The 11,033-nt window shown below is 38.6% G+C and overlaps 1 protein-coding gene across 1 annotated transcript; it reads right to left on the bottom strand.

Moving 5' to 3' along the window:
• Positions 1 to 9,485: 9,485 nt before the first annotated feature.
• LOC105041879 (uncharacterized) lies at positions 9,486 to 10,747 on the bottom strand. Its single transcript, XM_010918942.3, has one exon. It carries the CDS (start codon positions 10,720 to 10,722, stop codon positions 9,844 to 9,846), a length of 879 nt encoding a protein of 292 aa, XP_010917244.1. The 5' UTR covers positions 10,723 to 10,747; the 3' UTR covers positions 9,486 to 9,843.
• Positions 10,748 to 11,033: the final 286 nt, after the last annotated feature.

Here is an 11,033-nt window from a genome sequence, read left to right as displayed (position 1 = left end):
TTCAGATTAAAAGCATAGGCCTGAACCCATTTGACAAAATCTATATGAAAACCAAAATGAATGAGCACATGAGTAAAGAAGTCTCAATGCACTCGATCATAGATCTTTTCCATATCAAGTTTTATCATCATTAAGATTTTAGGAGGAATCTTTAAAAGAGAGTGTGCAAGTTCCTGGGCTAGTTTTATATCTCCATGAATCTAGAAATTTTTGCCTGCATTGTATCATCTGGTCTATATACCAGAATTGATATCAGTTGGCACTCTGATTGAGTAACATTTTTTTTTTTTTTTGATTGACCTCCTCCATGCGGGAGGAACACTTGAAGTACTATGATGGCCTTGAATGAAAGCTCCCTGCTTATGAGAAATTATACTAGGTAAAATCTTAGTAAACCTACTAACTAAAATCTTAGTCACTAATTTATCCATGATATTACAGAGGCTAATAGGCCAATAGTCATGAGGGTAGGAGGGATTAACTTTTTTGGGAATCAGGATAATAAAACTTTTTTGCCACTCAATAGGCATGGATAAGTTGTAAAAGAAATCATAGAAGGAAGTAAAGGATGCTGAGTGTTGTCTAAAGTATGATCAACCATCCAATATTTCATGAAATGATTAGTCAACAATAGCTGGATATCATGAGGATCAGTGAAGGACTACCCATTCTGGTCACAAATATAATGAATCTTGTTATGGTGCCTACGCGATACAGTAGAATGATGGAAGAATTTAGTATTAACATCATCCTCACAAAGCCAAGTTATTTAAGATTTTTTCCGTTAAAGCATTTCCTGTCGTTGTAGGTTCCGATGATATTAAGCCAAACGAGACAACAGAGACCTAAGCAATTGCATTATAAAGCCGCCAGACTGGGCTTCAAGTAATTAGAGTTGATAAATTTAATCATAAAGATGCTGTGCTTGAAGGAAAAGATTACCTATTCTGCATTTCCAAGAATTAACTGTTCGACGAACATTATCTAGCAATCAAGAAAGGCGAAGGTCAGGTGGGTATCGATGAAAACCTTGCCACGCAGTTTGTATAACATCCTGAAGATTTCCAGAAGATAACCAAAATTTTTCAAAATGAAAAAGAGTATGTCCTTGAGGATATTGAACTAAAATGGGGATAAGTAACAGGCAATGATCAGAAGTAAAATAAGCAAGATGTTGTACAACTGATTCTAGATAAAGGTCCAACCAATTATCAAAAATAAATACTACGGAAGTATTGAATATTAGTGATGATATTAGTGATGGAAAAAAATTTCATCGCTAATAACATCTTTTAGTTACTACAAAACCAATCAAAAATATTGCTGTCGTTAGTACTATTAGCGACGACAGTTTAATTATTAGCAATGGCTTTTACCGTCACTAAAAGTATTTAAATTTTTTAAATTTTTTTATAATATTTAAATATAAAATAATTATTAGCAATGGCAAATTGAGATTATTAGCAACAGAAATCTTATCATCGCTAATAATTTTTTTAAAAAAATCTGAAAAATAATTTAAAAAAATAATTTTTTTGAAAATATTATTAGCGACAGAATTAGCGGTGATGATACTTTTCCATCGTTAATAATATAAAAAATTATTTGCATTCAATTTGAATCCAATTCGAACCCGATTCGAATTCAATTCGAAATCCTATCAAACTTTATTTAATTAAACTTTGAATCCAAATCCTACTTAGATTATAAAATTCAATTAGCTTCAAATTAAGTCAAGATTAATTAAATTAAATAACTTGATTCATGATTCAATTCGAATCCAATTTGAATCCGATTCGAAATTAAATCAAAATCATGTCAAACTTAATTCAATTAGACTTTAAATCTAAGTCTCACTTGGATTATAAAATCTAATTAGCATCAAATTAAATCAACTATAATTAAATTAAATTTGATTTAAATCAATTAAAATTTGATCCATGATTCAATTCGAATTCGATTCGAATCCAATTCGAAATCCTGTCAAACCTAATACAATTAGGCTTTGAATCCAAGTCCTACTTGGATTATAAAATACAATTAGCCTCAAATTAAGTCAAACCCGATTAAATTAAATCTGATTTAAGTCAATTAGGATTTGATCTATGATTCAATTCAAATCCAATTCAAACTCGATTTGAATCCAATTCAAAATCTTGTCAAACCTCATTCAATTAGACTTTGAATCTAAATCCTACTTGGATTGTAAAATCTAATTAGCTTCAAATTAAGTCAAGTCTAACTAAATTAAATCTGATTTAAATCAATTAGGACTTGATCCATGATTTGATTTGAATCCAATTCTTATCCGATTCGAATCCGATTCGAAATCTTGTCAAATCTAATTCAATTAGACTTTGAATCCAAATTCTGCTTGAATTATAAAATCCAACTAGCCTCAAATTAAGTCAAATCTAATTAAGTTAAATCTAATTTAAATCAATTAGAACTTTATCCATGATTCAATTTGAATCCAATTCGAACTTGATTCGAATCTAATTCAAAATCCTGTCAAACCTAGTTCAATTAGGCTTTGAATCTAAGTCCTACTTGAAATATTAAAATTCAATTAGCCTTAAATTAAGTCAAGCTTAGTTAAATTAGATCTAATTTAAATCAATCAAGACTTGATCCATGAATTAATTAAGCCTAAAAATTTAATAAAATTCAATAATAATTTTTAACCACCCAAAAAATGACCAAGGAAAAAAAATTTAATATTAAAATTTAATATTTAAAGAATTTAATAGTATTAGTGATGACATTAATAACAAAATAATTTACCATCATTAATAATTTAAAAAATATATTATTTTAAAAAAAATTTAAAAAATAATATTAAAATTTAATATTTTAAAAAAATTAATAGTATTAGCGATGGCAGATGGATATTAGCAATGAAAATTATCGTTGCTAATATCTTGACACGTAAAATAAAATTTTACTGACCATATTACCGACGGCCATTACTGTTAGTAATAGTCTGGCTAAAAAATACCCCCAGCCTGCTGGAGGGAAAAAAATTTCATACTTGTTCTCCTTCCCACCAATCCTCTCTCATTCTCCTTCTTCCTGACTTTTTCCCACCTTGTCGGTGCCTCCTCCTGACCAGCGACAACCCCCCTCCCCGGCACGTCCTTCCCGACATTCCTTGCTCTTCGTGCATCCTCCTTCTCGACGTCTCGACCCCACCGACGCCTCCTATGCCACAGCCCTGAGCCCACCGCCCTGACCCGCCTCATCTGCGGCCACCTCGACCTCATTGACGCCTCCTACGCTGCTGCCCTGAGCTAGCCACTTCGGCCCCACCTTACCCGCGATCGCCCCGACCACGTCACCTCCTATGCCGTAGCCTTGAGCTAGCTGCCCCGGCCCCACCTCATCTGTGGCTGCCTCGACCTCGCTAGCACCTCTTACGTCGCGACCCCGAGCCCACCACCCTAGCCCCGCCTAGCCCACGGTCATCCTGACCCCGTCGGTGCCTCTTATGCCGTGGCCTCGAGCCAGCAGCCCCAACCTTACCTTGCCTGTGGCTACCCGACCCCACTAGTGTAGGAGGCGACTGCCCCAACCTCGCCAGCACCTCCTACGCTGCAGCCTCGAGCCAGCCGCCCTAGCCCCACCTCGCACACGGCTGCCCCAACCCTACGGTGCCTCCTACATCACGGCCTCGAGTCAGCCGCCTTGGCTCCGCCTCGCCCGCGGCTGCCCCGACCCCATCGGTGCCTCCTATACTGCGACCCCGAGCCTACTGCCCCAGCCCTATCTTGCCCACTGGCTGCCCCGACCCCATTGGCCAGACCCTGCAGCCCCTGCCCCATCGGCCTCCCCGTGGCCCCATCCCCGTCGGTCTGACCGCGTGACCCCTGCCTTGCCACCTCCAGCCCATGGTCCCGACCCTGCGGTCCCTGCCCTGCGGCCCCGTGCTTGTGCCAGTGTACCTACTATTGTAAGTATTAGCAACGGCAGGGGCCACATCAGTTAGATGCACAAAACTTGGGATTATGTTATGGCCTCTTTTTCTTCTTTGCATATGATGTCTTAAAGCTGATAGGTGCCGATAAATTTTGATTGCTATATTCTTATGGTTGTCTTCTTATTTTTTCTGATGATGATCTAAACTAAATGAATATTGAAGGGACTGGCCTCTTTTTCTTCTTCCCATATGATGTCTTAAAGCTGATGGGTGCCGATGAATTTTGATTGCTATATTCTTGTGGTTGTCTTTTTATTTTTTCTGATGATGATCCAAACTAAATAAATAGGACTAGCATCTTTTTCTTCTACCCATATGATGTTTCAAAGCTGATGGGTGCCGATGGATTTTATTTGCTATATTCTTATGGTTGTCTTTTTATTTTTTTTGATAATGATTCAAACTTAATTAATAGATATTAAAGGAAATGGCTCTACATATTGCTATGAATTTTTTTTCTTGTTTCCATATAATGTCTAAAACCTGACGGGTGCCGATAGATTTTGCTTGCCATTTTCGAGGACAACAGAAGATTTTATGTAATGAGAACTAATCTCTTTTTCTGTATGTTCGGAGTCCTACATCTTTTTTTCTCCTTTTGGGAGGTCATTAGCCCTGGAGCAGTAACTTGCTGGTACACTATGGACTGAAATTTGCCTTTCTTTAAATACCCTGCATAAATAGTAATTTTCTTGGAATCCTACAAGTCTAGAAAGTCATGAACTGGGGCTCCACTTACCTAAATATCTATTTATTTTTATTACATCAACTTGACGTCTTTAGTAACGTTGTCCTTGATCTGCGGTAGATGACGCACCATAGCAGACCTGTCACTAGACTCTCCAATCAATGTCGATCCTTCATTAGAGAGATCAGATGTTATGTAAGATTGTTAGTTAGCATCTGTAATATATCAGCAGAAAAATGATTCTTATCCAGCAATACATGATAATGAGTTGGTCCACATGGATACAAAGATAGAAGTCAAACTCCATCGAATGACAAATATTTGTGACAAGTTGCCTTTCATCGAAGAAAAACTACTTATAGAAACTAGGATGCTCGAAAGAAAACTGGAATCATACATCATCAAAATCTAGACAAAAGTATCCTATTGATGCAATCAGGTATTTTTTCTTTGATTTATGTTTCAAACTAATATTGCTTATTTTTTTTAGTCATAAATTATGCATGTTATTTTTTTGAACATGATACAAAGTTAAGGTATCATGATATATAGTTAAATAAATATGATACATTGGTCCATAGTTAATACAATATGATACATAATTATTTTTTTCAGAGATTATAGATCATATCTTTCCGAGATCGGAGCCGCCACAACTAAGAAGGGAGCACTGGAGGAGAAAGCTCTTATACAGCCAGCTCACATGATTCTGCGATACACATGCCATGTGGTAAACTCTAATACTTTAGTTATTCTGAGCCAGCATCTCAGAGCCTCTTAGATGCCATCCACGATACGGTCGTGAAGTTTCTCCGAGACCCGTAGCTACGCGACCAATTGGACTCATCGTTCCAGCCATCATATCAACTAATTATATTACTAAATCTTTTACTTGTTTTAAGTTTTCATATTTAGAAGCTTTATATATTTAGATTTGAGTTTGAAAAGGAGATCTAGAGGCTAAAAATTCATCGAACGAAATATGTAGGAATAATCTATTCGAGAATCAGAGGAATATATTGAAAGATATACCTCCGTATTGCCTCCATATTGAAACTTATTAGTATTGTTTTATTTTTTTTCATTATAGGATGCTGGGACATCCTACTATCATCCACCAGTTGTTGGAGAGAAGCAAGTGGAGGAGGAGGCAGACGATGACAAGGATCGGATTTGATTTTTTTTTAATGTATTGTATTTTTTTGATACTGCTTGTAAAAAAATATAATTTATATTTTTAATATAATATAATTAGTTTTTAATTTTTGATTGTCATATTATCATTAGATTTTAATTATAACAGGTATTAGGAACCATAATTCATTGTGATTAATTAAAATAAATTTTAAAAAATATTATTATTAATTTTAAAAAAAATAAAATTAATTATTAGTGATGGTATTAGCAACAGAAAATATCATCGCTTATACTTATTAGCGACGATAATACCGTCGCTAATATTTTTTTTTAAAAAAATATTTAATTTAAAAATTAAAAAAATAGAGATGACATTATCGATGACAAATGCTGTCGCTAATATTTTCTTAAAATTTTTTAAAAATTTAATTTAAAAATTAAAAAATAATTAGTGACATAATTTTTTCATCGCTAAAGCCGTTGCTAATAGCCTTATTAGCGACAGCTAGGGTTTCCATCGCTAATAAGGATATTTAACGATTAGATTTTTTCAGATTGATTGTTACGACGGAATTAGCGACGGCGAGATTATTAGCGATATCATGTGGATTGTTAGTAATAACAACTAACCGTCGCAATAGTCTGAATTATTATAGTAAAAAGCTCACTCTAATCTTTTCTAAACCCTAGCCAAACCTAACAACTTATCGCACCAAGTATAATGAGGTCCATGATATCCAAGATCTAAGAGTCCAGTGGTGGTAAGAAAGTTTCTAAACTCTCTAATATCCCAATTTAACCAAAGAGATTTACCACCTCTTTTATGATCTATGTCCAAAATATAATTAAAATCTCCAACAATCAAGATCAGGATCTGCAAGTCAACCACCTATCGGATTTGAGCCCAAAGAGCATGCCGCTCCAAACTAGAATTGCTTGCATACAGTACTCCCAAAATCCAACTAGGCCTATTCAAAGGGGATTTTACACCAAAAGCTATTTGTCTAGAGGTATGCATAAGGCTAATAGATTCTAAATTTTTCTTCCAACTAATAACAATACCCCCAAATTGACCTATGGCTAGAATCTGATAAGTATCCCATCGAGGACCCAAAAGATGATGGATTCCAAAGATTGTAATCTAATTTCTAAAAAATAGACAATATTAGGATCATGTTGATGTATCAAAGTTTTGATATAATTTATAAAAGGAGGCTTGACAGCCCTCCTACAATTCTAAACAAGCACCCTCATGGAGAAGGATTAGACGCTTGCTGAGCGGACCCTAAAGATAGCATATCATCACAAACCTTTGAGGATGACTTAGCTTGAAGAGAGGACCCAACAATGTCCATTAAAGTGTCCTTCAAATTCGTAACTACCTCATTATGAGCAAAAACCTGTGTACTCTCCAAAGAGGAATCATGTTTAACCCTATCCCTCTCTAAACCCTCTTGTCTCCTAACTTTAACTACCCCACTCTACTTAATTTGAGAAGACTGTTGACCATTAGGCTCTTTAGGTTCATCCAGAGAATTGGATTGCTCAACAATAAGTTTAACTTTGGGCGGTGAATTAGATTTTGGAAAAAATGCATTCATATGATTTGGTTTGTTAGGCGACCTTTTACATTTACCTTGAGGCACCGCAAGAGACAAAGCCTTAGTAGAAAATATCAGTGAATGTGTGACCTCCATATCTTGGGATTCTTGATTCTCCTCAGAATTTAAATTCATCAGCGGAGAAAATATGGATTTGGTAATAGATACAACAAAAGAAGACAAATTAAGCCCTATCCCTAGGTGAGAATTGCTTCACAGAATTCAAAGACACATTATTGGAGGCTCATGTTATAACGTGTTGCTCATGATTTGAGAACAAGCGTAAGGACCTCCTATCCTTTAAGGCTATTTTAGCATTTATTATATTTTAGGTGGGTTTAGTGAACATCGGAAATTGAGGTAGGCGCTAAAGCTAAGTTTTGTTATGCAGGTTGTCTCTCATGCTTTCATTTCTCTTCTTCTTGAATTTTGTTGATCAGTAAACTTGGCGATGGATTCTTCTGTAGCTCAAGCCATAAGAAATTTCTAACGGTAAGGTGTAGCGGATTTTGATAGGCAAACTATTCTGATTATTAAATAGGGGTTCAATTTGCATAGCGATAAAAATCTCCCACTTATCCTACTTGTAGAAATTTTTTATAACTAAGTTGCAGAGGATCTACACAAATGGTATTAGCATCTAGAGAAAAAATTATTGGTTGAACCAAGTCCACTGCATCATTTTTGGACTAGGTCAACCAATAACCGACACATAGCAGATTCAAATGAGAGAGAAAAATCGCCCAAATCCATCACAATTTTGCAATTTCTAGTGACCCATCACGATTTTTGTAGGTGATTTCCATTTCCAAGTATTTGGGACAGATCCGAATTACAATTTTTGGTGACATATCTAAAGACAATACCTTTATTTCTCCTCCTCATGTTTCTCCTCTTCCATCTCCTCCATCTCCTCTAGAGGACATCTCTTCATGCTTTTATCGAGGTCCCTTCTTTCCAATAAAATGGTGGGCATACGCAAAGGTGTGGAAGCCAACGAGGTTGGTGATGGGGATGGTGTAGGAGGTTGTTGCTTATGGGGATGGTGCAGGAAAATCCGAGCTTTACCTTAGAGAAGCACTTGTGGAGGAAGGTGGAGAGGGTGAGGAGGTGGTCGTGGATCTAAACAAAATCGTCGTCAGGGTTAAGGACCTTGGTTAGGTGGTTGACGAAGAGATTGTTGGCCGAAAGATTGGAGCGCCAGAGGGATAGATCGAGGTAGAGGTCACCGAGGCAAGAGGGAGAGAGAGAGAGAAGAGACACTAGAGGGGTTAGAGATAGTGCTTGTAGAAACTATGGTAGTAAATGAGCATAGAGGTTTGATAGGAGGAGGATGGGGACACAGCGGAACTTGCAGCGAAGGTGAGCGGTGAGCCGGCGACAGCGTCATGGTGAGTGGGGTTGAAGCTGTCGAGAGGCTGTGGAAGGTACCAACATAGAGAACATCAATGCCAGCAGGGAAGCCAGAGTGAAGCTAAAGGACCAGGTTATCTGGGTCGTAGGAGACGGACTAGTCGGATGGGGCAGTGGGGTCAAGGGTCACACAGAGGGGGACTTTGATGGGCAATGATGATCTGATGCCCCAACGGTGGTGACACGACACTGGTGGAGAGTCATCGATGGTGGCACTGATGGAGGAGAGGATGCTGGGGTCCGCCATGAGCATGGGAAGCGGCCGGGGTAGTGGGGTAGCGATGAGAAGTCAAAGAAGACCGAAAAGTGTCCCATGAAATTATGAAATTGCTATCGATTCTTTCTTCAATCGATCGTTATTTTCTCACTCCTTGTCAACATGTCAATTAGTGGTTGAACTAGTCCAAAAATGACGTGATGGATCTAATTCAACCAATAATTTCTCCACCTAGAGGGGCGAAAAATTTTCACAATCTTCTTTATTTATATGCTATTTTTGTTTAATAATTACACAACCAATATTTTACACCTAGTCCATGTATAAAGGTAGGCCTGTGCGCACACCGTTATACTTGATTACTCCATTTTACTCATATTTATAGGCAAGTTATGGGCATTAACAAATAGGGGGGAGGATTACACGTTACATGCCCATCAAAATCAAAGATCAGGTACAAATTTGGGCTTGGGTTATACCTTCTTTGTGGAAGTATGATTGATCTTCTTTCATGATCTTAGTTGTTAGATCATATTTTGCATAACTTCCAAAGCATGACATGCCCCCTCCATCTACAATGCAAATTATGAGGCTGCTGTTATGCTTTAAAAGCTGTGCAAAATGCATTCTAGTGGCTAAGATTGTGAAAGAAGATCAGTTATTCTTTCGCGCGAAAGATACGATCCAAACTCATAAAGTTGTTGGTCAAGAATCATAAAGCATAAGATTACAATTACCCAACAAATATACTGCTACGGAGTCCACATTTAGTAAAAACATCCAATCTGTGCATCCATGTGTAAAAAGCATTCTACGCTGACGCATGGACTCCTTTGAAGGCTTCACCCTCCCCAGACACCTGACTCACATCCACACCCCTACACTGCAGCTGCCTATACTCCATGCACTTCCACTCCGGCCTTAGACACAAATAGGCTGTTAAAACCAAGACTCCGGCAAGAACCCAGCTGAACTGCAGGTTAGCTAACGCCATCGCTCTCCGACTTGCTTCCTCCGTCCCGCACGCAACCGCCCCATGGCCCCCGGCGCCCTCCGATCCCGTGGCGTGGCAACCCTTGGGCACAAGACTTGGAACCCACAACGCAAACCCCATGACCATGAACCACAACCCTTGGAACAATACTGACACCGATCTCACCATTGCGGCAGGAAAACTGGTCGGAAAACCGGTGCTAATGGCGGTGGCTACGAGCGACGTCGCCACGATGAGTTCGAGAAGCCAGTGGTAATGGCCTTCAAGGCCGGCATGGTCGATAGAGTGGAAGTGGAGTAGGAAGAGCTCTTGACCAAAGACAGAGGTGGCAAGGGCTCCAACAAGGCCAAGAAAGGACTCTGAGGAGGAGGAATAATCGACTGCTAGGGCGACGGAAGAGTATATTGCTACGTGGAGGAAGATGGTGGCGTGCTCGTAGTTATCGGGCTTGAAGGAGAAGGTGAGGAGAGGGTAGTCAATGAGTTGGAGAATGATGGCAAAGACGGAGAAGGAGAAGAGGAGGTAGAGCTCCAAGCGTTTCGGGATGGCGATGGAGGTGGACAAGGGAAACCAGGTTGTGGAGGTGAAGTGGGATGGGCCTTTGAGCTTGTAGGCTTTGATGGTGTTGAGGGTGTGCCACAGGCCTACGAGAATGAAGGCGAGGGCTGGGACAAAATGGCCAATGAAAGTTCCCATTGGCTTCCTTCTTGTTCCTCAGAACTCTTGGGTATTCTTCTAATGCTTAAATAAGTCAGGTAGTAAGACAGTTAGGTTTTACAGTAGTTTTACTTTATGTCACCATAACAACTAGGACAAGAATCAATACTGTAATCTGACGGTGCTCATCACAATCACATAAGTGGACTCCATGTAGGTTGCTAACGCTGGTAGTCACTTATACATGATGTAGGACGAGGACGCCTCTCTTATCTTGCTACTTTAGTGCACTGCACTCATCCTAAAAGAAAGTTTGTGGTAGGTTCTTGCGTCCATGAAAAGCACATACC

The sequence above is a fragment of the Elaeis guineensis genome, chromosome 3 (assembly GCF_000442705.2).
Source record: "Elaeis guineensis isolate ETL-2024a chromosome 3, EG11, whole genome shotgun sequence".
Lineage (NCBI taxonomy): Eukaryota > Viridiplantae > Streptophyta > Magnoliopsida > Arecales > Arecaceae > Elaeis > Elaeis guineensis.
The sequence above is the reverse complement of the archived record's forward strand: the minus strand, read 5'-3'. Positions and strand labels throughout refer to the sequence as shown.

Excerpts from the sequence above, each read along its gene's own strand:
- LOC105041879 (XM_010918942.3), bottom strand. The coding sequence starts at position 10,722 with ATGGGAACTTTCATTGGCCATTTTGTCCCAGCCCTCGCCTTCATTCTC.